This window comes from Furipterus horrens, unplaced genomic scaffold (genome assembly GCF_987537825.1).
Source record: "Furipterus horrens unplaced genomic scaffold, mFurHor1.1.pri manual_scaffold_11, whole genome shotgun sequence".
In the NCBI taxonomy this organism is placed as follows: Eukaryota; Metazoa; Chordata; class Mammalia; order Chiroptera; family Furipteridae; genus Furipterus; species Furipterus horrens.
Genome location: NW_028327181.1, coordinates 81,075,722 through 81,103,305, shown reverse-complemented (window position 1 = coordinate 81,103,305; position 27,584 = coordinate 81,075,722). Strand labels below are relative to the sequence as shown.

Sequence of the window (27,584 nt, the reverse complement as noted above, 5' to 3'; positions counted from 1 at the left end):
TCTTAAGGGTTCAGTTGTCTGCCCAGGCAGGTGGGAGGAATGGTGATGGGGGGAGGGACAAATGGTTGTGTTCATCTCTCAGGTCTTTAGACAACTTCCCCACCCCCGACCCCCAACTCACCCAAATACCTCTGTGATCTAGCACAATACCAGCATCTACCCCAGCCATAGAAGGAGGAATTTGACCCCTAGCCCTCAGTACCCCTCTGGGGAAAAGGGCAATACAAGGTAGAGACTGAACACCAGAGGGAATTGGGATGTGATGGGTACCAAAGAAAACATGAATCCCGGTCTCCTTCATACATGTTCCTGGCATCTGCTTTTGGGGACTTAAGCAGAATTTTGTTAAAGTTATGATGGGGGTGGGCTGGGGTAGGGCTATTGTTTCCATTGGCACAACCTAGGCAGGCTCCTAAAACTATTTTACGGTCATACATGATCCCATTTCCAGTTCTCAACACCTTAGTCCCTTCTCAAGGGCTATATATCTTGGCCCATTTAAATCAGGGATAGGTGAGGAGATTGGAAGAATAAAATCAGTTGGAAAGTTTATTCTGTACTATGTGCTTGTATTATGGTGATGAAAATTTACCTCATGGTTGTCACTGGTGGGCAGGAAAGGTACACAAAATGACCTTTAATCTTGGCTTTTTCTCATTCCCCTTGCCTGGAGATCCTACTCCCCACCTCCATCCCCAGCCCCCAGCATACACGTACATGATTCCATTCCCTAGTTTGTTTGTTTAAGGGTTTTTGTTTTTTTTTTAATTTTTAGAGGGGAAAAGAGGGAGAAAGAAAGTGAGAGAAACATTATTGTGAGAGAAACAGCAATTGGTTGCCTCTCTCACATTCCCAACTGGGGACCTGGCCTGCAACCCAGGCACGTGTCCGGACTGGGAATCGAACCAGTGACTCTGGTTTGCAAGCTGGCGCTTGATCCACTGAGCCACGTCAGCCAGGGCCAACTCTATTTACTTTTAGGGGAAGGGAGGGAAAAAGAAAGGGGGATAAACATTGATGTGTGATAGAAATATCAATTGGTTGCCTCTTGCACGCCCCCAACTAGGGACCTGGCCCACAACCCAGGCATGTGCCCTGACTGGGAACTGAACCAGCAACCGTGCAGTTTGTAGGCTGGCGCTTAATCTACTGAGCCACACCAGCCAGGGCTGATTGGGAATTTTTAACTCGCATTGTCAGAAATGCTGTTTGGACACTAGCCCCCTCTTTTCCCAAGGGAACTAGAAACCTAAATTAAATGGCCCCCTGGAAGTGCTCATAGAGTCTTAAGTATTGAAAGATTAATTTGTGTTGTAGGATGGTGCGTGGGGTACAGGAAGATAGGCGGGGGCAGCTTTGTGGTGGTAATCCCATCATGCCCAGGACTTTTACCCATTTTTTAATTCAACAAATAGTTACTAAGTACCAAATACGAATCAGACATAGTGGCAACACCTTTTGTTCACTTTATTCAGCACATGTTTCCTGATCACATCATGTACACTAGGCCCTGAGGCCTACTAAACAAACCAGACACTGTCCTTGGCCTGGAGCTCACAATCTAGTGCTAATCTGGTTATTAACAGAGTCACAAATATATGATATATATCACAAATTTGTGATAAGTGATTAAAAGGAAAGGTACCTGATAGTTATGAAAACAAAATAGGGCAGCTGAGCACAATTGAGGCCAAAGGAGAAGTGAGGGAAACCAGTTGGAAACCTGCTGTAGTTAAACCCGCAAAAGGTGGTAGTTGGGGCTAGAGTGGGAGTGTGGCAGCTGAAGAAAATGTACTGACTTGAGATGTCCTATATGTCTACATCAGATAGATCTCTCAGGGAACATAGGAAAGGTAGACCAAGCTTCTCTATAGGTGACTCTTAGGAGAATCCCTTTGAACTTAAACAGAAGCAGAGGATTTCCTCTGGCTTGAGTGTGTACATCCCTACCATGTGCTAGAACCAACACTGTCACATTTAAAACTCGGCAACCCTGAGGTAGATGTCATTTCAGTTTCATAGATGAATCTTGGAGAATGTAGACAATACGCCCAAAGTAGCAGGGTTGGAGCCCGGGTCTAGCTGCATTCAAAGACCAGTTTGCTTCATTACATCAAGTTATGGCTCAGGGCTTCTCATGTCCTGAACCCACTATTCTTCCTCTAGTTTTCAATTTTGCAGCTATATAAAGGAGCCCTTGAGACTCCATGGGCAGAGGAGAACGGCTAAACTGTGTTGCTAGAACACCTCCTCTGCCCAGAACTAGAAAACGAAAGCCTTGTTTCCCTACGGAAGGGGAAAAAAAAAAAAAAGCGAACTTCCCGAGACCGGAAGTTGTGTGTCGAAACCCCGCGCCGGCCTCCCTGCCCGGGTTGAGGCCGCAGCGGACTGCCCTTCCCCAAAATGGCGTCGAAGGTGGGTTCACGACGGTGGATACTGCAGTTGCTCATGCAGTTGGGCTCGGTGTTGCTCACACGCTGCCCCTTCTGGGGCTGCTTCAGCCAGCTCATGCTGTACGCCGAGAGGGCCGAGGCACGCCGGTAAGCGGGCCCCTGTGGTAGGAGGCGGTACGGCGCGTCCCAGGAACGGGGGTGCAGTGAGGTGGGAAAGATGTTGGGGCCCAGAAGTTGGGACCCTCGAGCTGGGAAGAATTGGGATCTTGGAGTTGTGAGGGTGCCTGGTCCGGAGCCAGCTGCGCATCGAGCATAGTGCCGGGGGACCTGGCCATGAGAGGGGGGCTCCGGTTTGGGGGAGCAATGGAGCTGACGGGAACTCAAGGGGTCTTTGGGCTCTTCTTTCCACTTCATTCTGTCCTCGTTGCTTACCCCCTCTCGGCTTACAGGAAGCCCGACATCCCAGTGCCCTACCTGTACTTCGACATGGGGGCGGCCGTGCTGTGCGCTAGCTTCATGTCCTTTGGAGTGAAGCGGCGCTGGTTTGCGCTGGGGGCCGCACTCCAGCTAGCCGTTAGCACCTACGCCGCCTACATCGGGGGCTACGTACACTACGGGGACTGGCTGAAGGTGAGTGCCTCTGCCCTGGACAGGCCTTGTCTAGGGTGATGGGGAGCCCAAGATGTGTGAAGATTATTACAGACTGCAAGAATGGAAGGACCTTAGAGACCGCACAAGTCTTCCTTTCAGACTGTGAAAACAGGTCCAGAGATGGGAAACAGACTTACCCAAAGTCACACCACAGCATTACAGGTGGGACTAGCACCCAGGTCACCTGTTTTCCAGAACCCTTTAAACCATTAGTTTAGTAATCTCAGACTCCTAGGGCAAAATGAACCTTGGAGAGTGCCTGGTCCAACGATCTGATTTTATGAAATTTAAGTAATCGTAGTGCAGCATTTAAGCCTGTATATGACAGAATCTGTGCCAGGCATTGTGCACTTGGAGATAGACCTGGACAAAGGCATTACCCTCAAGGAATGGGCTGTCTGTCCAGTAGGGGGTGGCAGATGTGTGAGCAGCTACAGTACGGTGAGATCAATGGTTTTTTTGTGGAACAGACTATATTACATAGCAGAAAGAACATTGGGATTCTAGTCTGTAGGTCTGGTGGTGGGAAGGTGACAATGCTTGGCATCTGGGTTCTGCTACTTTGTAGAATCTTAGACAATTTTATTAACCCCTCTGGGCCACTTCTGATGAAAAGAATTATCTATCTCTGCTGTACTTGTTCACCGCACTTGGAAATGGTAAGAGGATTAATCAGATAGAAGGGGATCTATAGAGAGGGCAGTTCTGTGCTCTGGGCAGTCAGGAGATACATGGCAGTTGCAGTTTCTGACTGGGTTCCCCCTTGTCTTGGCCTAGGTTCGTATGTACTCACGCACAGTTGCCATCATCGGCGGCTTTCTTGTGCTGGCCAGCGGTGCTGGGGAGCTCTATCGTCGGAAACCCCGCAGCCGTTCCCTCCAGTCCACTGGCCAGGTCTTCCTGGGCATCTACCTCATCTGTGTGGTAGGTTGGGAGACTGTTGACTAGAGGTGCTTGACTAAGAGTAAAATGTGAGCCCATGCTTGGCAGAACCCAGGGAGGTGGGCAGAAGAAGGCCTTGCCTGATGGCCTGATTCTGGGAATTGCCCCTGCCAGCTTCTGGGCCTCAGAGGCCCTGCAGATGCCTGAGGCTTGGCCAATATTCTTCCAATATTATTGCCACCAGTGGAAGGAAAGTTTGGATTGGCCATTCAATCCCAAGCCTGAGAGCCAGAAGAACAAGATGGATTGTTCCTCTCATGGCTGCAGCTCCCAGAGGACTGAGAGAGGAGACAAAGGGGAGGTTTGGTGAGGTTCAGGCCCCAGCTGGGACTCTACCAGTTAGAAGTGATGGGGGCTGCTTAGGGTAGCCAATTATGATCCTCCCTGGTGCCCTTAGGGGAGGCCAGTGTGGATGGAGACATGAACAGACCCCAGGCTACTTGGCCTCATCTTAGTTACTGGGCACCATATTGCATTCAGAGCTCTGGATTCAGAGGTGAGAGCCTCAGTCTGACTGGAGACACACCTCCTATGTTCTGAGCTCACAGGGTGAGGAGAGGAATAGGCCCTAATTTCATGAAGCTCCCTAGTCTGAGGGGGAGATGCAGGCCTTACTTTCAGAGAGACCCAAGTCTGAGAGGCGAGGCAGAAGCCCACCTTGCAGAAGCTGGCTTTCAGGTACCATCTTGGGTGGGCTTTGTCAGGCTCCTCAACCTGTTGGATGGTTTTACAAGATGATGTGTCTCTAGGCCTACTCACTGCAATACAGCAAGGAGGACCGGCTGGCGTATCTGAACCATCTCCCAGGAGGGGAGCTCATGATCCAGCTGTTCTTCGTGCTGTATGGCGTCCTGGCCTTGGCCTTCCTGTCTGGCTACTACGTGACATTGGCTGCCCAGATCCTGGCTGTACTGCTGCCCCCAGTCGTGCTGCTCATCGATGGCAATGTTGCCTACTGGCACAACACACGGCGTGTTGAATTCTGGAACCAGATGAAGCTCCTTGGAGAGAGTGTAGGCATCTTTGGGGCTGCTGTCATCCTGGCCACTGATGGCTGAGTTGCACAGAGAGAGGCTGAAATGGGTGCAGGGAGCCACTGAGGGCCACCCTACCTTCCTTCTTGCTGGCCCAGTTATGTTTATTTATGGTTTTTGGTTTGTTTGATCCTTTGCTCTGTGTATATGTGTATGTGTTGGTAATGGGCAGGTCTGTTCCCCACTTCCTGGGATCAGACCTTGACAGGGGGAAACCCTGATGATGATGCCTTACAGGGTTTTTCACCCCCTGTTCATTAGGAGAGCTGAGGTCAGCTGCTCCCCTGGGTCTCACGTCTCAGAGAAGAGAGTAAGCCCAGGCTAGGGTAGGGTACTGAAAGTGGGAGACAGTGGAAGGAAGACTTAAGTATCAGAGGTGAGCAAAAGTGAAAAATTCCTTTTGAACCTGGCAGTTGCAGCTAGGCTTTGCAGTGCTTTTTGGAGATCAAGAGTGAGCATGCATGTAGACATATGGCTCAGGCCCAGGAGGACAGAGAGACTGGGCTCCACAGAAGTCACATGGGTTCTTAGGATATGCCAGGAACAGAAATAGCACTAGCTATTTCCCACCTTGAGAGCAGAACAGGTCCCAGACTACTCAGGTGCGAGGGGTGGAGCAGGCAGTGGCCAACTTCCTGCCTTCTGCCCTCTGTTCCCAGTCCAATGGTTGGCCTGGTGAGAGTGAATGCCCTCCCAAACACCAGACCACACAGTCTTCCAAAAATAAACATTTTATATAGACATGTGGCTTTGCTTCTCTGTTCTCCCCACAGGGCACTTTGCCATTGGCTGGAGTTGATCTTAGGTTTCTAGACAGACCATATCCGGTTAAGCCCCACCTTGGTCCTCCTGTGATCTTTCCCCTATTCTGAGAGTTCCCACCGTCCTTTGGCTCTCTTTTCAAGGATCTCCTAATTCTCCCTGTAGTATATTCTTTTGACCTCTCACCTCAATCCCTCTTGTAGCTTATTTTTCCTCCCTATTTGGTGTCAGTTGTTTTTGATGAAATCCTTGGTGAGGGCAACTAGAGGGAGGAACTAACATTAAGTGTCCAAGGATTTTACATTTTACAGATGAGAAAATGGAGACTCAAGAGAAGGTAATCAGCTTGTCTCAAGCCACAGGGCAAACCCAGCCAGAGAGCTGGATTCCAGGTCGGGTCTGTCTAATATCCATGCCCAGATGTATACTGAACACCACCTCTCTCTGAGGGAAGACAGAGGCTGCTCTTGGGGTTTGGTTCTCACAGCCCCTGGTGTGCTATGGTGGTCTCTTAATTGAACCTCTCCCTATTTGTCCATACACCTCCTGGCAGAAAGTAGCCCCAGCAACCAGTACGGTGCCTGGCACATCGTAGGGGTCAGAAATGTTCAATGAAACTTCCAACGTTGGTCTACTGCCTGTCTGCGCCCATAAAGATGGAGACACAACCTCTAGGGGCCCAAGGGGAAAACATCCATGTCTGGGCTTGGTTCTGAGCCTTGCCTGAAAGGGAGCTAGGGCTGCTGCTATTGGTCTGGTCTGTAGAATGGAGGATGTTTCCCAACGTAGGAGTTGGGGGAGCCCCTCTGGGGGCTGCATTGAGGAACATGGTTGCAGCATTCATTTAGTTTCTCTGTTCTCTCTAGGAGTCCTCTGCTTTATAGCCCTCAAAATCTTGCTGCCAGAGGGCCACTGCTCATTTCTTTTCAAGTGTGAGCTAACTCTCAGACAAGAATTTGCATTTTAATCAAGGCCTCCTGAAAAGTTTCAAGACCCAAAATAATTAAAATGAGTGGTGGAATATCAGGCAGATAGGGGTGATATCTGGGGCAAGGGAGCCTCCAAACACAGCACAGAGACCACAGAAACTGACCGGTTCTTAAAGTTAGCCCTGAGTAGAACCCTTGAAGGCAAGCCCTCCCCAGCCCCTCCCAAATCCCTAGACTGAAAATTGAAGGTCATCTGGTTGTGGCTTTGGAGCAAGTGGGGGTCTTGGGACCCTTCTCCTTCCTGTGCTTGTCCCACTTTGCCTGCCGCCTCTGGGCTAAGTAGAGGAGGGGCTGCTTCCTCCTCTGCAGAGCACTCAGCCAACAAACCTGGTCCAGCCTGTGGCTGCCTGGAGTCAGCAGACATGGTTTTTGGTCCACCCTGGCTGTTCCAGGGCCTGCAGGGCTAGTGGTGAGGTCAGCTGCCTGGGTCAGAAGCCGGCTTGCAGAAGGAGTCTGGCAGCCCCTTGGCATGGTTGACCAGCTCATAGGAGTCTCGAATATCAGCTAGGCCAAACCAGAAGAAGATCCACTGCTTGTTGGAAAAGCTGCCATCACTGTGCTTGAAGTACCTGGTGGTGGCGGCGGTGGTGGTAGCTTTTAGTGCAAGGCCAGTGCTCATTTCTCACTGGTTCACTTACTGAGGACCTCCTACATGCTAGACACTCTGCTGGGACATGCTGTCTGTTACTGGATTTTATCCTCAAGGCAGCAGGATGCTTTCACAGAGAACCAGCTAAGGCTCAGGGAAGTTAGGCAACTTGCCAGTCATGCAGCTATGGTTAGAATGAGGACATCCCTTGCGCTCTATACACTGCCTTGGCTTTGCAGCTGGGGAAGGGGCTCTTGTTCAACACTTGGTGCCCACATAGCAGGGTAATGGGGAGTGAAGGGATAGTTGCTGAAGGAAAGAGAGGAGAGGGGGTTCTGCTGGAGATGCAGTGAGCCTGAGGTCAGAGTGGGCATTTGAGCCTGGAAGAGAGCCTGAACGATCAGGATTTCTCGGGACCTGGAGAGAGGTGGTGGTGGGGCAGTGTCATTTCAAGGAATCCACTGTTGCAGGGTGGGGGCAGGAGGGCATGTACTCTATGGTCTGCCTCAGGAAATCTCAGGCTCTGTGGTCCTGGGAAATGTGGGGCCACAGTGAACAGGGCCTTTCCGTGGGGAAGGAGAGCTAGTGAAAGAATGGGAAGCCTAGCCTTCCTGGCTGGTGACCCCTGGGTGTGTCTGGCAAAGGCTGGAGAGGAGGGGGCTGCTGCCCAGCCCAGAGCTGGGAGGGGTAGGACCTACCAGGGATTGATGGGGTTAGTTACTCGGGAACGCCAGAAAAGGGTCTGCAGGTCCCGCCGCAGGCACTCCCACAGCATCTGGCCGGAGCCTTGGCCCTGACGGCTGGAGCTCACCACAAACTTGTCCAGATATGGGGTGCCTCCCAGTACAGGCTCTGTGGTCAGAATGGCGGCAGCATTGTACCTGGTACAACGAGGGAAAGAGTCACGCTGGGACTTCTTAGTTGAAGTGCCCCGCTCTGTCCTTTTGTCCCTGCCCTCTGGGGCCCTCAGACTCACCCCTCAGAGACGTAGATAGAGTGTAGCCGCGGGCGCAAGGAGGCCAAGTAGTCATCACGGAGCTTCTTGCCGAAGCTGGTGTTGACCAGGTTCACCAGCTGGCCCTGGTCCAGGCTGTCTAGGCTGAAGACTCGCAGCATCCGCTCAACATTCTTGAACAGGGTTCCAGACCCTGGGGGTGGGATGGAAGAGGAGGGATTAGTTTAGCTCCTCCTTCGTTTGGGTGGCCTGTTGGGGGTTCAAGGTAGGATGGGGGGCTGGTGGAACAATTACCCTTACTGGGAGCTCTCTCCAGTGAAATGCTTTCTGTGGTATGCGTAGATTTTGAATGTGATTTTCACTCAGGAAGATGCATTTCCCAGGCAGCTTGTCCCAGACCTTCATCCCAGAGCCAGTAGTCCCACCTACTCCCCCTAGTCCTGCACCCCCAACCCTGATTTGCCCTCATCTCCTAGTCTGAGCCATTCCATTTGGTTCCAGCCCCCCAAGCTCCATCCTCTGTGGTTCCCCCACCCCAAGTCATGCCCAGCTGTCTAGTTTCATCCAAGTTGCAGATCAGTCTTGTGCACCTTGCTTGCCTATGCCAGGTTCAGCAAGAGCTGGAAGCCCTGCTATGGTCTCCTTTTTGGCAGGAAGGCTGCTTTTCCTGCTTTTCCTGCTTACCCCGTCCCAGTTTGGCTGGTGCTCACTCCCAGGAACCAGGCCCCGCCCACCTGCTGTCCTTACCTTTGTTGCTGAAGAGCTCGGTGAGCAGTGAGCTGGCAGCAGTGATGGCAGCCGAGGAGTAGTGGGGCAGTCGGCTGAGCACGTCCACGATGAGCCGAATCTGCTGCCGCTCCTTGGTGCTCACCCACTCAGCACTGCTCACCAGGTCCAGATCAGCGGGCAGGTTCACGTTATTTAGGACCTGCATCCGGGGCTAGGGAATGAGCCTCTGGCCCGCAGCTGGCCATGGAGCCTCTACCTTAGGGACCTCTCCTTGCGGACCTGTTCACCCTTACCTCCTCCCAGAGTCCTCGGCCAGAGAGGTCTCAGATCTGGGCTCTGCTGGCTGAGCCCCTCTCTGGCACTCCATTCTGGACCCACTTGGCTAGAGAGGGGCTCAGCTAGCGCAGTAGTTGTGGGGAGTGAGGTCTGAAAGGAGGGGACACACCTTGTGACTGCTGTCGCGCAGGCCACCTGTGTTATTGAGGAAGATGATTTTGGTGGGCTGCAGCTCCTTCGCCAGCGCGGCTGTCACCTCCAGTGAGTCAAGGAGCACCGACCGGCGTGCAGTCGTTTCCCCGATGGGGCAAAGGATGGGGATGCTACCGGACTCCAGGCACCACTGTAGTAGGTCGGTCTCGACCCAGATGATGCCCCCATAGCTGTGGGCAAAATGTGGTGTTCAAGAGGGCCTCCTCCAGGCCGGCTGGGCTGGGGCAGGATGGGGTGGAATCATGTGATCTGAGTACTCCGCAGCAAGTGGGGCGGGCACTAACCTGGCATGGGGGGCTGGTTCAGCGGCGCCTAGCACTGACCCACCACCAAAAAAAGGCACAGCTGTGGCAGCATTGTGCCTTAGCTCGTCCACCAGCACCTTGCAATTCTGGGCAAGCTGTGCCTTGGCCTCCCAGAAGGAAAGACAGCCTGAGGGCGCCGTGGGAGAGGGCAGCCCCAGGACCACCAACGGCTTCATGTCCATGCGCTGCAGGAAGGCCAGTGCGAAGGCCAGGCTGGATACGCCCTGCCGGCACTTGAGCACCTCCTCTTCCACCTGCGGAGGAGCGGGCGATTTCAGAAGGCGTGGCACTGGCCCTGACTCCTGCTGCACCGGCTCTAGGTGTCCCCACACGGAACTGTCAGGCCCCATTGCTGGCTACTGGCGCCCACCTGCTCTGCCCTTTGCCCCGTTGGGTCTTGCCATCCCCTTATCTTACACTAGAGTTCCTCCCTCCGCTCCTCCCTGCGACCTTGGACTCTAGGACACCTTGGGGGGAGGGGTGACGCAAGTGGCTCCTGTCCAGGTTCCTCGCTTGCCATCCTCATTATGCCCATTGTAGGGGGCCTTCTCCAGCGCATCACACTTGGCAGGTCAGTGTACCAGGCTCCGCACCCAGGCTAGGTGCTAGACTTTTGGAAGAGCTCAAAGCCTCTCCCAGTCCCGGGCACTTGTCAGGTGCCCGGGATTCTCTGCTGTGCAGCGTCTGCTGTCGGCCCTGCCTGCCCGGCGACAAGTCGCCACACAACCGCCATACCTCGCTGTGACACAGCAGACGCTGGACTCCTCTCACCTCGATAACAGCAAAGGGCTTGTCCGCAGCGTGGTGGAAGGTCTGGAACTGCATGAGCCAGTGGCGCGCCTCCCCCGGGCTGGCGCCGCACTGGTTCAGGAAGGCTTGGATGTCCCTCTGCACCAGCGAGCGACCGCCTGGGGACCCGGGAGGTTCGGGGGGTGTGGGAGGTGGCGTCCATGACGGCTTATCATCTGCAGGCGAGTGGGCATCGTCCTCGGCACTCACGGTCTCTTCTAGTGCTGGCTGGGCGGGCGCCCAGGCGGTGCTGAGCCGGCGTCCCGGGCTGGCGCCCCTCGCTGCCCACCTCTGCGTGCTGCCGCTCAGCCTTCTTCGGGCACCCCCAGTGCCTCCAGGACTGCACAGCCTCCCGGCCGCAGTAGTGGCCCGAAGGAGCCAGGCTAACTGCATCATTGCCATGCCAACCAAACCAGCTCTTCCCCCAGGAGTGACCGTCTGTCCGGAACTCTGGGCTCTGGGGGACTTCTGACCTTTCTGGGGCCCGGGCGGGACTAGACCTGCCCGGGCTGGCTTGCAGCAGGGGGCTCGGAGTTGGCTCTGGGTGCGTTTGAAGAGGTTCAGAGCATGGTTCAGTAGGCGGGGCCCACAGGATTCCCCGCCCCTGGTGGGGGAGTATGGAACCCATTAGCGAGGGTCACATGGCCGAGGTAAAGGGTGCCGGCTCGTTTAATCTGCTGCCAAGGCCAGTTGCAGAAGGGGCTCCATGGACCCAGGGGTGACTTTGGATAATTAAAGGGGAGTCCGACTAAAGCAAGAGGAGAGAGCAGGTGGCATTTATCCCCGGACTGAGGGAGGGGACTGGGAGGAGAAGTGGGGGAAGAGTGAAAGGAGGCTGAGGAGTGCCAGCCCTGCTGGAGGGCGGGGATGCCTCTGTCCCGCTGTCCTAGCTCAAAGAAGACTGGGATCATGACGTCACTAGGGGTTGCCACACTCCAACCACTGAGTACCACCCTGAAGAATTTTGTCATATCTTTAAATTACCCCTTATTTGCATTAACATTTTTCTTTAAACTTTTAATTTCTCCATCTCAGGACTGTAAGTAGAAGGACAAGATCGCTGAATGTAAACAGAAGAAAGCCTTAAGAATACAGCACAAAGCAATGTTACTAAATGCCAGCTGGATAGTGTTACCTGCTGTCTTGGTAACACAGGATGGAAATTATTATCCCCATTTTACGGTTGAGGAACCTGAGGGACAGAAGTATGTGAGGACCAAGGTCACTCTGCTTATAAGCAGTGGAGTTGGTCTTTGAAGCAAAGCAGTTCTGCTCCAGATCCATGCTCTGAAGCAAGACATAAAAAGGATTTTCAAACTTTCACAGGATGTGATTCACTGTTACTTATTGCTGCAACCTTGTGTTGCCTCAAAGCACCTAGTGTACTATCAGTTGTATGTATCCTACACTGGGTACACTGATCGATGGAGTCCCACCCTCTGTTGTTTAGAGGTGGACACAGCTGTAGAGGGGCAGTATCTTGGCCAAGGTCACACAGCTTTAGTGTCATGGCCAGACCCTAGGCATCCTCCATTTCCACCCCCTGTTCATTCCTTATATAGAGGTCTATGCTCCCCATGCTAGGAGACAGGACTCCTGGGGCTCTGCCTGGATGGGGATCAATGGCCTGGGCTTTTTCTCTCCCAGAGAATGCTGGGTGAGTGCAGCAACCTCTTCTGGGGATCTACCACCAACACACACACCACGCATGCATGCACAGGAGACTTTTGACAGGGCATGGGGAGCTCATCTTTGTGACCTCCTCCGTCAACTTTTATTTTACTACTTAGAAAGCCTGGCATACAGGGTGAGTACCTCTTACCCTGTGGGGCCACCTTCAGGGCCTTCCTTTCTTCCTGCTGTACTACTGCTCCCTTCCACCCCCAAAACACACACACACTTCCCAGAATCCACCAGAAGAGGTGCTTCTAGCCACTGGGGCACAATCATTTCTCTCCCCTCTACCCTCAGGGCCCCCGATCTCAGATGTGCCCTCCCGCACTGTCTGCTGGAGCCCCTCACTGGAGTGCCCACCCTCCCTGCTCCTCTGCACTCAGGATTCCCCTTTATGTCTCTGTGTCTCTGCCCCTGCGCTGGCCTTCCTCTCCTCCTACCCACCCAAAAGTGGGCCCCTTCCAAGTCCTTTCCTCCAGCTGCAGCTGAGTCCTGCCTCCTCCCAACTCGGGCCCCCTGTGAGGGCAAGGGTGATCTCCGTTCAAACCGGGGCTCTTTGAGGGCAGGGTTGATGCTTCTCCTCAGACTGGGGCTTCCCGAGGGCCCACTTGTTTCAGTATCAGCCCCATTTCCCCTGGATGAAGAGCAGACACTGGCTGGGGAGCTGCTTCCCACTCTTTGGGCTTTAGCCCAGAGGGCTGTGGCCCTCAGCAGCCAATGGGGCACAGGGATATCCCGAGTAGATGATTAATTCCAGGCCCAGCAAGTGACCCTGAGGTCACTTGTCACCGCTGCCCCTTCCCAGAGAAGGCCAGCCCCTGGTTGGGGAACTGGCCCTGCTTTCTGAGGAGATGAGTGTAGGAGGTCAACACCCCTACCTGACCACACCCCTCTGAACCGAAAGCCTACAGGATCATTGTTGGCCTGCGGTTCTGCCTCAATTTTCTTTTTCTCTCTCTGAAGCTGGCTGTTGTTTTGTTTTGTTTTTCAGGACAAAGCCTGTTGTCTGTGCGTCCAAAATCAGGTTCCTGGCTTCTCACCAGGCCACCAGACCTTGGGTGTTATACATGCTGGAAGCAGACACAACCTTCCAGCCCCTCCAGACATCTATCCTTAGCAAGGATGTCAGTCCTGACGAGGGGCTGGTTGAAAGGGCCAAGGCTTCCTCTTTTATTAGAGCTCTTCTTGGCTGCCACTCAGTATAGGTAGGTATGGAGGTGACAGGAATATGGGCAGGTGAGGGCCAGAGGCCCAATCACAGCACCTGAGGGGAGACACACCCACAGATACATAGAGTACACAGATGTAGAGACCCACACAATCCACTGAGATGCACCCAGACACACAGGTGTGTGTGCACACTGGTGTACAGAGATACACAGAATACACTTGGATGTGACCATCTATAGTCACAGAGACACCCATGTGCACATAGAGGTATGTGTGTAGAAACATAGCTGCACAGAAACACAGTTTCTGACACATTTGCATACAGAATTGTGCACATTTAAGGAGGCTCTGTCAGCCACTGTGTCATACATAGGAGCACACACACACATATGTAAAGATGCAGAGAACACACAATTATACACCTATACACCCAACTATAGTCATTGACAACTATAGGGACACTTAGATCTGGAGACGTAAATGTACACTTGTATAAACACACATACACACACCATCCAGTGTTAGAAGCAGACACACACCCCTGAGACCATACCCATCTATCCATGTGCACTCATTCACATGCCAGACACCACTCTGGTATGTGAGCAGCATTCAGTAAATATTTATTGAATGAACGAGTGAATGAATGAATAAGGGAAGGATAGAGAGAAAGAAGTGGAGCCTGTAAAAAGCAAAGTTTGGCTCTGTGGTTTGCAGGGTCTGTGGAATACGTGTTTGTGGGGTTGGCCCTAGCACTACCAGGCAGCCCTTTCCATCTGTGAGGAGGTAGAGCTAGAGGGCACTGTCTCAGAGTTACACCTGGAGGCTGTGACAAATGGAAGTGCACAAAGTCCTTTTCAGTCAACCACTTTTTTTTATCCTCACCTAAGGACATTTTCTTTCTTTCTTTCTTTCTTTCTTTCTTTCTTTCTTTCTTTCTTTCTTTCTTTCTTTCTTTCTTTCTTTCTTTCTTTCTCTTTCTTTCTTTCTTTCTTTCTTTCTTTCTTTCTTTCTTTCAAGGAGAGAGAGAGGAAGGGAGAGAGAGAAACGTTGCTGTGAGAGAAGCACTGATTGGTTGCCTTTGTATGTACCGAGGCCAGGGATTAAAAGTGTATGGACTGGGAGTCGTACACACCCACACCTGGACAGGGGTGAACCTGCAACCCTTCGGTTATGGGATAGCATTCCAACCACTGAGCCACACCGGCCAGGGCCAACCACATCTTTTTTTTTTTGAAGCACATGCTGTGTACCAGGTGCTGAACTAGATGCACTGAGGATGCAGTGCCATTTTTCCTAGCTGGAAGTCAGGAAGCCTGGGCTCTGCCACTTCCCAGATTGCAAAGGTCTGGGCAAGGTGTTTAACTTCTCTGATCATGTAATATGTTTCTGTTTTCTTGCCTGTAAAATAGGGGAAAGAGAATAAAACTTAATCTCATTGCATTGTGAAAATGAAAAGTTCTCCATGGGCATGCAGTCATCAAATCCAGATTGTGGGGAACTTTATAGGACAGACGACCTGGTTCCTTCAACAAATAAGCTGCAAGAAAAAGGGTAGGGGAAGAAAGGATGAAGGTATATCCCTGGCTGGTGTGGCTCAGTGGATTGAGCACTGGTCTGCAAACTGAAAGTTCACCAGTTCAGTTCCCAGTTAGGGCACATGCCTGGGTTGTGGGCCAGGTTCCCAGTTGGGTGTGTGTGAGAGGCAGCCACACATTGATGTTTCTCTCACTCTCTCCCTCCGGTCCCATCTCTCGAAAAATAAAATTGAAAAAAATAAAATTTAATTTATATATATATAAAGGATGAAGGTATAGATTAAAAGATGTGTTTTTAAATTTAAAGTCTCTTTTAATCCTATTTTGATTCTGATTCAACCAAACCATAAAAAACTAAACAGGGACTTTTGAGCATAAAGGATATCTGATATATTATTTTAGGTGTGATAATGACTGCGTGTTATGTTTTAAAAAATATTCCATATCTTTTAGTCTACAGACTGAATATTTATAGATGAAATGGTGTGATGATTTGAATTTGCTTCAGAATAACCCTGAAATAAGTGAGACAGTGACTTGGGGAACAGATGCGGCAAGTCTGGCCATGAATTGGGAGTTGATACTTGTTGAAGCTGGACAGTGGGTTCTGGGGATCCATTATACTACCTCTTCACTTTCATATATGCTTGTACGTCTTCAAAATAAAAACAATCCAGAGAGTTGCTGTATGTGCAAGTTCCCAGTCTGACATAATGTAAATATTCGATAAAAGTGAGTTTGCTTCTTTCAGGCATAGTTTTCCTGCAAGGCATAAATCTGTGAAATATTACTAGATAATGCACAAATACATAGTACTGTACAAGGTCGAGGAGGGAGCCCTGCAATCACCGATTTAAGACGTTCCGTTCAAGTGTGCAATGAGCTTTTCATCCAGCAGAGAGCTCCCTACTCTGCTTCTCTCTGGCTCCTGCCCAGGTTGGCAAGGTGGATTGGGGGAGTGTTAAAAGGAAGAGATTATCAGAAGCGTAAGAGAGATAACGCTGATAGGTTAGCATCTGCATAGAGACCTTCTCTCAGAGATGATTAGGAGAAAAGAGACAGACAGACTGGTAGGTTGGTAGATAAAAAAATTTGTCCACAACCCCATGATAGGAAGGGTCTTCCTTCAAGGTTACAATCTCTGGTGATTGGGGGGGTACTTAGCAAAGGCTACTATCTTGACGATTATAATAGCAAACTCTCCCTCAGGTACTGTTCCAAGCATGTGACATGTATTAACTTAGTTAATTCTCACAGGAATGCCATTAAGTAGGTGTTGCCATTATTACAGAAATCCTAGGAGGCTGGTTTTAGACAATGGAGATAAGGTGCTTTCAGGGCACAGGTGGAGCTTCCTAGTACCCCTGAGTGTGTACAAGAGCTGCCAGGGAGCCCACAGCGAATGTCAGAGGAATCAGGGAAGGAGGCCCACCAGGAATCACCTGGCATCCACAGGTGGAAATGTTGCAGGGAGGAAGGGGCAGTTCACAATGTAGACACTTCAAAGCCTGAGTAAAGGCCACTGGCTTCACTCATTACTCACTCTTCTGAGCTCAGGTGGGGAAGCCAGGTGGCAGAGGGTTGGGGAGGGGCCTTGGATGAGATCAGAGCGTGAACTCCTGGGTAAATTGTGGCCGGAGAAAGAAGCAGAACCTGGTTACTCAGAGCGTGGTCCATGGCACCACCTGGGACCTGATTAGAAATGTGGTATCTGGGGTCCAGTCTTGGCCTACTGAATGAAAATCTGCATTTTAATTAGATCCCAGGGGATTCTTTGTCCATTAAAGTGCAAAAAATAGTGAAGCAGAGATGTGGGCTGGTCCCTAGAGGTATTATTCAACACGAGGATGTCCCTAGGGAATTTGAGGCCAAGGAGGAGGAGGAAAGGGAGAGGTGAAGACACTGCAGTGGAGCCAGACTGAGTGGTGTTGTGTGTGAATTTTAGGGCCGCTCGGGGTTGGGGTACAGTGTGGGACTTGCAGTTAAGGTAGTGTAGTGCTAGGTAGTAAAATACTTCTTGCCCCATGGCTGAAAGTTCCCTGAGGGCTATCCATCTGTGTGCTCCCCAGAGAAGAGAGGCATGTGTGGAGATGTTGTGTGTCTGTGTGTGAAGATGAGGTGTGGGGCCGAGTTCATGTGTATCTTTTGTATGTTTTTTGTGTTTTTACATGTTAACAATCATCTAATGGAAATTCATATGGTTAATCCTATTATGTACATGTTCCAAGGTGAAGTAAAGTGTAGGCAGGAGATTGTGGGGTATCAGGGCTCAGGAAACTGTCATAGTTTGATGACTTAGGGAACTCAGGGCACAGGTCCGGATCCGAAACTCCCCGTTGTGTCCTCAGTGGGTAGAGGATGGAGATTCCACTGGGTGACGGCAAGTTGTAGTTCCACACTATTGCCACAAGGGGGTGGTGCCGGCCCGGCGACGCAGTACCATATCCAGGTGAATCGCTTACTGGCAGTGTCGGGTCTGCCAGCAGTGCTAAGATCCATCCGAGGGACGAGTGGGATCGCACCCTGGGTGACTGGTGTTGGGGTCAACTCCTGGTCCCCTCGTGCCCGGGCTTACAGCCCCTTCCTCCGGGCTCGGGCCCCCCGCCCCCCACCCACAGCCCAACCAACGCCCTACCAGAGCCACCACCCCACCTTCGCGCTCCTCTCTTGAATCTGGATACCCCAACCCTCTTCCGTGAAAATCCAGCCCGGGGGCGGGGGCAGAGTGAGGGTGCAGCCTAAGCGGGGAGTCAGGGGCAAAGGCGTTTGGAGGAGTGGAAGGTTTTATTTGGGGCAAAGGTGGGAGGCAGGGCCTCAGGCATCCTCTGTCGGGACACTTAATGGAGCATACACTGTACAGGCAGGGTGTTGGGCGAGTGGACCCATGGATAGCACGTGGCCCTTACCTTACTCTGGGGTCAGAAGACGGGGCTTCGATTCCAAACCTTACAGACTGGCCTTGGGCCGGCTTTGAGAAGGACTTGCACGCCCACTGTAGGGGTCCTCCGTGTCCCTCTTAGTGGGGAGAAAGGTCGCTTCCCTAGCTACCTTGGTGTGGTGGGGCAGGGGAGAGGCAAAGCAGAAGGTAGGTTGAGGTCAGTGGTCTGAGTGCCAGTTAAAGAGACCTGGGGAGCCACTGCAGGATTTTAAGGACAGTGGCCTGATCCCAGCTTGACTCTTGGACGATAAGGAATGTATTGAGGGATGGGGTGAGAGTGGTGGGGGTGGTGTATTTCAGGCAGAGAGACCAGGAGCCCGACGGTGGGAATGGAAAGTGGAGCAGCAGGTGGTTACAGTTAGGATATACTTAAAAGAATAAATAAATAAAACTGGGGGGGGGCGTTGAAGAGGGTAAAGGGGGTCAAATACATGGTGATGGAAAGAGACTAAACTTTGAGTGAGGAGCACACAATACAATATACAGATGATGTATTATAATATTATACACTTGAAATTTATATACTCTTATTAACCAATTTATTGAATTTAATAATAATTTAAAAGTCCAACAAAAAATAAATAAAACTTTTCTTTTTCACTGTAAAAATAATTTAGGAAAATTACTGAAACTGGATAAATGAAACCTACCTAAGCTGCTAATACAGCTGCTACTTGCTTTCAGTCTGTTTCCAAGTTCTTTTTTATACATTAAAAAAACACAGCTGTGTTATTGTATACATACAATTAATTTTCCTGATTTTTCATTTATCAGAATGTCATAAACATTTTTTTAAGAGAACAAATCCATTTTTATTTATTTACTTTTCAATAAGTTTAAATTTTTGAGGGTTACAGCATTACACGGAGTCTGTGTCCAATGGCCTCACCAGGAAGTTTACTTTGGAATTTAGCAGGAGCCATGCCTCTGTTTCCGTTAGCAGTTACCTTTCCCCAGATTACTCTGGTTTTGTTCCGTTTGCCACCAGGAGGCACTGTGTTGTTCTTTGCTTTGTACACGTGGGCACATCTTTTGCCTAGATAGAATTCATTTTCATCTCAAGCATAAACACCTTCAGTTTTAAGAATACCGGTGTGCTCTCTCTGGTTCTGGAGACCTCACAAAAATGGCCTTGGACCACAACCTTCTAGATACATTTGTTGTTTTAGAAGTCCTGTTCCAGCAGGACTCTACAGGCTATAAGGGGGAAAGAAGATAAACATTAAAAATAAAAAATAAAAAATAAAATCCTCACCTGAGGCTATGTTTATTGATTTCAGAGAGAGAGAAAGAGAGAGAAACATTGATGTGAGAGAAACATAGATTGGTTGCCACTTATATGTGCCCTGACTGGGGATAAAACCTGCAACCTAGGTATGTGCCCCAAGCAGGAATCAAATACACAACCTTTTGGTGTACATTACAGGATGATGCTCCAACCAATTGAGGCACCAGGCCAGGGCAAGATATGCATTTTTTATATTACTCCTGCCCTACCACAAACTGGGTGGCTTAAAACAACAGAAATTTATTGTCTCACAGTTCTGGAGGCCAGAAGTCCAAGATCAAGGTGTCATCAGGGCCACACTACCTCTAAAATCTGTAGGAGAGAATCCTTCCCTGTCTCTTCTAGCTTTTGGTGTTTGCTGGCAATCCTAGGCATTCCTTGGCCTGTAGATGTACCACTCTGATCTCTGGTTCCATGGTCACATGGCTGTCTTCTTCCAGTTTTGTCTTCTCTTCTTGTAAGAACACCAGTCATATGGGATTAAGTGCCACTATAGTCTACTGTGACCTTAACTAATTACATCTGCAATGACCCTGTTTCATATTCTGAGGTACTGGGGGGTTAGGACTTCAACATATCTTTTGGAGTAGATACAATTCAACCCACAATCCTTTCTAACTGTGCCTTTAGTGACTGCCTAAGATTTCAATAAAAGTAAAATTATATTTATTTAATCAAATTTTTAATTATTAAACACTTGATTTGCACCCAATTTATACATGATTATATATAATTTTGTAATTAGCACTTTATGCATAAAAATTTCCCTCATATTGTTGAATTGGTTTTTTTTTTAAGGACAGATATTTAGAAGAGGGAACATCTGATCAGAGTTTATGAAAAGTTTTAATTATATTGTGGATTTGGGAAGAGGTATAGTGTAGGGAACAGAAGCACAGAGAAGCAAAATGAAGAAAAGAGAATTACCCCAGGCCTATCAGCCAGAGTTTGCTTCTGCCAGTCTGCCGTGGGTTTTTATATATACTGACTAGTGATGTTTTTTTCCTGACTGAGATCTTATTGCAGGTAACAGTTTGTGTCCTGCTTTTCCCACTTACCCTTAAGTCTGAAACAGTTTCTCATCTCATAAACTGTATAATCATCTTTTGGGTGACTGCAAGATGTTATAGTGTAGGTATACAGCAAAATTTAATATTGAATATATGCTATTAGATATTTATGAGCTTCCAAGTGTTCACTATTATAAATGCAGTGTGGCACACATTTTTGTGCTTATTCCTTTTCTGAATTGAGTTTGTTTCAGTAAGTGCCCAGAAATTGAGTTTCTGGGTTAAAGTGCATGAATAATTTTAACGATCTTGAGTCTTTGAAAGTTGCTTTTCAAAAGGATTGTACTAACATACACTTGCATCAGCCATGAATGAGTAAGTGTGCCTTTTTGCCAGCACTCCTGCCAGCAGTGAGTTTTATCTTTTAATTTTCTTTTTAATTTTGAGATCTTAAACATGGTAAAACATGGTATCCTCTTGTTTTGTCTTTTCTGGTTGCCAGTGATGCTATTTGTTCTTATGTGTTTTTCCTCTTTTGGAGTTGTCTCTTCATGTCCATTGATCCTTTGAGGACCCTAATGTCTTACTTAGAGATTTGTATATTCATTTTATATAAAAAAAGGTATTAACCTTTTGTCATAGCTGCCATATGGATTTTTAAAAAGATTTTATTTATTTATTTTTAGAGAGAGGGAAAGAGAGGGAGAAAGAGAGGGAGAGAAACATCAATGTGTGATTGCTTCTCATGCACCCCTAACCAGGGATCTTGTCCACAACCCAGGCATGTGCCCTGACTGGGAATCGATCTGGTGACCCTTTGGTTCACAGTCAGTGCTCAATCATCTGAGCCACACCAGCAGGGCCATGTGGATTTTTTTAGTCTGTTGACTCTTTTATTAAAAAAAAAAAAAAAGTTATTGGGAAATACAAATCAAAACAACAAAGAGATGCCACCTCACACCCATTAGGATGGCTGCTATAAAAAACCCAGAAAGTGTCCTGGGTTTCCCTCTCTTTCTTTCTCCCTCCTCTCCCCTCTCTCTAAAAATTGAAGAAGAAAATCTTTAAAAAACAAACAAACAAGCAAACAAACAAAAACTCCAGAAAGTAAGTTTTGGTAAGGATAAGGAGAAATTGGAACCCTTGTGTACTGGCAGTGAGGATGTAATATGGTAGAGCTATCAAAGTAATATGGCAGTTCCTCAAAAATTAAGATGGTATATTTTATGTTATGTATATTTTAACTACGATTTAACAAAAAGCTATATAACTGGAAAGTATAACAGATATCCACCAAAAAAAAAAAAGTTATTGAGTTCTACTCTGTGTAAAGTATCTCTGTGCTGGGCATAGAGAATATAAAAAAACAAAAAAGGATGTCAAGGTGCCCATGGACCATCAGGATCGACATAGAAACCATCATTCACGGCACAATTTCATCAAGGTTTTGACAGGGATTTGAGCAGCAGCACTGGGAGCCCTGGAGGGCCACAGACAACTCCGAGTCATGAGGCCAGGGGTGGGGGTGGTCATGGAGAGTTCCTTGTGGATCTGAATCTAGGACAGATTGGGAGTTAGCATGGCAAAGAGAGGTGGGTCAGTTATGTGCATATGATATACACGCATATTTGCCGCTTAAGTAGTAAGGCTGCTGACCTTTGTCTTTGTGATTTCTTCCAGTGTTTTTACGCTCATTAAAGTCTCTTACCTCAGGTCTGATCACTTTACTTCTTTCTGGTTTTCTATGGGTCTATTTTCATATTTAACCCTTTACCCAGAAATTACTTTGGTAATTGGAAAGGGGACAAGGGGTCCCAGTGGAAAGGTGGAGAAGCAGAAAAGGAGGGTTGGGCTGCTGCAGGGAACCCTGTTTTCATCCTGCTGCTTTCCTTCTCCACACAATGGCTCTGGGGCTCCCATAATCACCGTCTCTCCTCCCTGTGGTTGTTTTAGGTGATGGGGTGAGGTGGGTGTGTGGCTGAAGCCTGGGTGATTGGAGGTGATGATCCAGTAAGACCATGTTGGCCTGGAAGTATGAGGAATGCAGAGCAGACTGCTGTAAGGACTTACAACATAGGGATTAAACAGGATGAGATGGGCGTATCCATGCCATCTTTCCCGGCACATCACCTACTACCCAAGCTATTGCTCTCTATCTGTGCTTTCACTTTCCTCTCCTTGCAAATGATCTTATTAATCTTTTCATTCACTTGTTTTGGGCTGTGTTCTTGCTAGATCAGAAGCTCCTACAGTACACACGCCTTGTCTGTCCTGCTCCCTGTTAAATTCCCAGTGCCTGGGGCAGGGACTGGCACAGAGTATGTACTCAGGGAATATCGGGTTGAATGAATGAAAAGAAAGAGCAACCTCTCCATGCTGGCCCTGCAGGGGTGTGGGCTGTCAGAAGCTAGGAGAAGCTGCCTTCTGAACTGTTTGCTTCCAATTCCTGTGGGCAGATTGCTGGTAAGGGGCTGAGGGTTTGGACCCCCAATCTAGAGCAGACCCTTCATGGTCTGATCTTAGGGTCTGCATTCCATCCAGAGCAGGGAGGTTGAGAGGCTGAGAGTCTCTCATCCACAGATGCCCCCTGTAGCTGAAGCTGAGGCTGGGCTTATGTCTAGGTTCAAAGGACAGGGCTTTGGGAAAAGGGGTTGAGTCATGGAGGCGCTGCTCCTGCTGAAGTTTTCTGTCTCAGGGGCTCAGAGACATTCATTACAGCCAGGAGGAGAAGTAATTAACCCAGAGAGCAGGAGGGGTGGGGGCAGAGGGAGGACTGATTTTCTCAGGAGGCTTCTGGTGCAGTTAATAAGGGCAGGGGAGGGGAGAGCTCTGCCCATTCTGGGAACATCGGTAATAGAGACATGGCTTCAGGGCCACATCGCCCACATCTGTGCTGACCTCAGAGGAGGAGTAGACTTAGGGTCCAGAGGAACGTGCTGGCATCTGGCTCCATGAGGTAGGCTGTGACAGAGGAAAGAACTCAAGCCAGAGCCAGACATGCCTGAGCTAGAGCCCTAGTATTGCCATTTACCTGCTATGGAACCGGGAGCCAGGTTGCTCTCTGAGCCTCAGTTTCCTTATCAGTAGAATGGAGCTAATAACATGGACCTCGTGTTCTTGCTATGGAGATTAAACGTGAAATGCTTAGTGGTGTACCTGGCCTGCAACAAAGACGTGTAGAGTTGGGATTCAAAAAGTAGTTTGTGTGGCGGGGCATGAGATTCACATGTGAGCAGGCGCTTGGGTGGAGCGGCAGGAACATGTGGGCTCCCCTGATGATGGTTCATGGTGCTGAGACCTGGGACAGGCACAACAGCCTCAGATACAGTTTAATGCACAACTACTCTGTGTTTGTTCTCCATTATCTGTGGTCCTTACAAGGACCCTGCAAGGGTATTATTCTCATTCCCATATATAGATGAGGGAGGAAACTGAGGCTCAGAGAGCAAAGTGGCTTGTTAAAAGTCTGTGGGCTGTAGAGCTGGGATTCCAGTTTAGGCCTTTCTAGTGTCACTGTCCTCAAACGATTCTTTCCTTTAGGCTGCAAGACAATAGAAACTTGGAGTGCACCAGGCACGGAAATTACATGAGCCAGTCCTCGGGTGAACCATGGGGAATGATAGACAACTAGACTAGCCTCCTCCTCAGACACCCCTAATACCATCTACCCTGAACATACACTTGGGCACCTCTCTTACGGGCCAAGGGGGTGGCCCTACTCTGTTGCCTAAGCTTGAAGAATCTGAAATCTGTTCCTCCCAGGCACTGAGCCTGGCCTCTGCTTTTTTCCTGCTGAGACACGAGCCCCTCAGGCCCTCATTGCAGGTTAGAGGCTGGAACAGGGCTTTGGCCCTGGGGCAGGGGATGGTGGTGATAGCTGTAGTCCTTAGATCTTATGACAAGATGAGGGGAGAGGAGACAGGGGGCTGGTGGATAGAACAAATTCTGGCCTCACAGAGGGAAGGCAGGAAAGAAGGCGATGGCAGTAGGTGGAGTCTGGGCAAGATGCCCATGGCCTGGGGCAAAGGTTGCTGTGATGCTCCAACCTGCAGGTAGCTGTTAGGAAGTCTGGGGGTCCCACAAAGGAGCAGTGAGGTCTCCTGTCTCTGAGAAAACTTCAGAAACATGGGTCTCTGGCCCAGATTGCCAAAAAGGCAGAGGAAACAATGCTTTACAGATTATACATATTTTTTTGTTCTCATTTCTTTTTCTTTTTCTTAATTTTTAAAAAAATCCTCGCCCAAGGACGTTTTCCCCCCATTGCTTTTATTTTATTTATTTTTATTTATTTTTAAAGATTTTTCTTTATTTGTTTTTAGAGAGAGGGGAAGGAAGAAAGAGAGGGAGAGAAATATCAGCGTGTGGTTGCTTCTCGTGTGCCCCCAACTGGGGACTTGGCGTGCAACCCAGGCATGTGCCCTGACTGGGAATTGAACCGGCAACCCTTTGGTTCTCAGACTGGTGCTCAATCCAATGAACCACACCAGACAGAACTCTTATTTTATTTTAATTTTTACTTATTGATTTTTTTTTTAAGGTGAGAGAGAAAGGTAGGGAGGGAGAGAGAAAGAGAAAGAGAAACACTGGTTTGTTGTATTGTTCCACTTATTGGTGCATTCATTGATTTCCTTTTGTATGTGCCCTAACCAGAGATCGAACTGGCAACCTTGGTGTATCGGGGTGACACTCTAACCAATTGAGCTACCTGGCCAGGGCCCTACAGGATTTCGTCATGTATTTATAAACTTGGAATCATTCCGTATGTACTTCTTTTTTTTTTTTTTTTTTTTTGCACTATGCTTTTTTTCCCCCCTGCAAGCATATGTCATAAATACTTTATGTCATTTAACATTTTTCTAAAACATAATTTTAATGGATCCACAAAAATAGTACATCTAATTTTTACTATAATTTAGCGATTCTTGGACATTCTGAATATTTGTGCTGTGTCCCCATTTATGTGTGTGTTATTGTTGATTGCTGCTGAGATGGGTATCCTATTTCTTATCTCTGGAAATGTCCACTGGTTACCCTCACAGAAATGGAAACCCGGGATAAGAGGCTACACATGTGTTACTCTCCACTAGCCTCCCCGAAAGACCTTTACAGTCTCATTCTAGTGTTTTTGAAGGGGCTCACCATGGACTGGGCAGTGCTGGCATTATCATTTACAAAAATCTTAGCCAAAATTCTATTTAAAAAAGTAGGTCTTTGTTTTAATTTGTACTTTTTGGTTAATAGTGAGATTGAGTAAGTATTTTACACATTTATCAGCATTTGTGTATTGTACTTGCTTACTTTTTTAAATGGGGATCTCTGTCATTTTCTTATTGATTTGTAAGTACTTCTCCTATATTCCAGACCTTAATGCTTTTTTGGTTGTATATATTGTGAATATGTTTTCTAAATCTTGAGGCCTGCCTTTTTACTTAGTTTTTTATTGCCCAGAGAAGTCTTACACCTTAATGTAGTTCAATTTATAAAAATTTTATGTATATTTCTTACATTTGTTTTTGTATTTAGAAGGGTCTTTTCTTTTCATTATAAAAGTTATTTAACCACTTTTCTACAAGTTTGGAAGAGAAACACAATGTCATGCCCAGTACCACCACCTCATGCAGGCAGGCTGGATTTACTTAGGAGCAAAATCGAGATCTGACAATCCCACCCAGCACTGGTCTAGACTTCAATCCGTTGCAGTAACCTGAGTGCACTTGTGCCTGACACCCAGATGCAGTGGGCAGGGCACAGAAGTGGCCTCACAGAGGCCTGCCTGCAGCTGCTTACCAGCTATGCCTCAGTTTCCTCATCAGTAAACTGGGGAGGCTGGGCCAACCAGCTGGTACCCTAGGAGGAGGCCAGTACAGGCTCTGGGTTCAGACAGCAACAGGTTCAAATCCATGTGCTAAGGTTTTCGACTCTGTAAGATGGGAATGGTAACAGCCCACCTCACTGAGTTTTTGGGAAATTGGTGGGAACACGAAATCAAATGATAGTAATGCTTCTCAGGCAGCCCTGTACACCAAGGAAGCCCCAGTCAAGGTGGATATTATTGGTAGTAGTAGCAGCGGTAGTGGTGGTAGTGTTTGGGAATTCCTGAGGAGACTTCTGCTCCCACCTGCTGGGAATCCCCGTCAAGACGTGGGTCCCTGGTTGTGGCCACAGGGTGAGGCCGGGACAGACAGGCAGGCATAAGGGCCCACCTGGGCTGGTGGCCCGCAGCACAGCCCTGGGGGAGACGGAGAGGGTGGGGACAAGGAGAGGGGCCCACTGAGCAGGACGGCCAGTAGAGGGGAGGCGCTGGGAAGGCTCCCAGCCTCCCCTGGATGCGGCCCCCTAGAAAAGACCCCATCATTTCTCCGGATTTGCGGGGGCGGGGGTCGATCAGGCAGGGTAGGAGGCCAGGGAGTGGTGGGTCCTTCCGCTCCCTCGCTCCCTCCGGTCCTTATCAGCGATGGTCAGATAAGCTCATTGGGACCATTCCGGCGGCTGCCTGCCGCTAATGGAGGCTGCCGGCTGCCGGGCTCCTGGGCGCCCTGTTTACGCAGATAAGCGCTGCCGGCTGCTCTGTACACAGACCACACTTAGCTGCGCAAACAGCTGCCGCTCGTCTCGGGACTCTCAGGCCCGGCCTCCCCCGGGTGGCGGAGGATCCCGGACAGTAGGCAGGTGACAGTGTGGGGTGAGGAGTGGGAGCGTGTGGAGTGGGGGGGCATGGGGGGGGGCGTGGGGGTGAATGAGCCTGTGGGTGTTGGCACGTTCGTGTGTGGCTATGCACGTGCATGGGTCTGAGTGGAGGCGTTGGTCACTTGCAGCCTCCAGGTCCCTGAGGGTGAGAGTTGGGTGTCTGAGCTGTGGAGGGTGCACAGTAAGTGCACTAGTGGGAATCCAAGGGGACTGTCCCTGCGGTGTTGAGCCCCCTGGGCACAGCTCTCACATTGCCTCCGAAGTGTTCCTTCCAGCCAGGCCCTGCTCCTCTGCTCCTAACAGTGGTCCTCTCTGCACTGCTCCCTAATGGACCTCACCCTCTTCCCCCTGGGGACAGGCAACCAGACCTCTGATTTCCCAGAAGTGCAAGCTCTGGCTGCCTGTGTCCTGGCAGGGCAGGGTTTGTGGGCCCCAGAGCTGGGGGGCTACATCAGGCAGGGATGGAGCAGGAGAACTCCTGGCTGTTCCTGTCTCCTTCATCCAGGGCTGTCAGCTGTGCCCCCAAATTCCTCATTGGCCCCCTGTCTTTTGCTGCCAGCTGCCTTCAGGACCTCCTTCTCCTTAGGACACCACATGCACAAGGTCATCTGAGGGAGGAACCGTCTTATCTAGGACAAAATGGGCAGCTGCC

The 27,584-nt window shown here is 49.5% G+C and overlaps 2 protein-coding genes, 1 long non-coding RNA gene and 1 pseudogene across 4 annotated transcripts; 2 read left to right on the top strand and 2 right to left on the bottom strand.

Moving 5' to 3' along the window:
- Nucleotides 1-2,324: 2,324 nt before the first annotated feature.
- TMEM101 (transmembrane protein 101) lies at nucleotides 2,325-5,761 on the top strand. Its single transcript, XM_090257683.1, has 4 exons — nucleotides 2,325-2,540; nucleotides 2,843-3,023; nucleotides 3,822-3,968; nucleotides 4,736-5,761. Exons 1-4 carry the CDS (start codon nucleotides 2,404-2,406, stop codon nucleotides 5,042-5,044), a joined length of 774 nt encoding a protein of 257 aa, XP_090113809.1. The 5' UTR covers nucleotides 2,325-2,403; the 3' UTR covers nucleotides 5,045-5,761.
- Nucleotides 5,736-11,191, bottom strand: NAGS (N-acetylglutamate synthase). 2 transcript variants are annotated; one of them, XM_090257680.1, is made up of 7 exons: nucleotides 10,574-11,191; nucleotides 9,818-10,092; nucleotides 9,490-9,703; nucleotides 9,063-9,243; nucleotides 8,337-8,508; nucleotides 8,059-8,241; nucleotides 5,736-7,340 (listed from the first exon to the last, which is right to left on the bottom strand). In XM_090257680.1, the coding sequence occupies exons 1-7, from the start codon at nucleotides 11,027-11,029 to the stop codon at nucleotides 7,187-7,189; spliced, it is 1,635 nt and encodes a 544-aa protein (XP_090113806.1). In that variant the 5' UTR covers nucleotides 11,030-11,191; the 3' UTR covers nucleotides 5,736-7,186. The 2 variants fall into 2 exon arrangements, with proteins under 2 accessions (XP_090113806.1, XP_090113808.1); XM_090257682.1 differs by having other exon boundaries at nucleotides 10,610-11,191.
- LOC149998558 (uncharacterized) lies at nucleotides 9,761-11,948 on the top strand. Its single transcript, XR_016507246.1, has 2 exons — nucleotides 9,761-10,409; nucleotides 11,663-11,948. It is a non-coding gene; the product is annotated as an uncharacterized LOC149998558 (long non-coding RNA).
- A 6,850-nt stretch (nucleotides 11,949-18,798) lies between these two features.
- LOC149998557 (large ribosomal subunit protein eL33 pseudogene) lies at nucleotides 18,799-19,651 on the bottom strand (annotated as a pseudogene).
- Nucleotides 19,652-27,584: the final 7,933 nt, after the last annotated feature.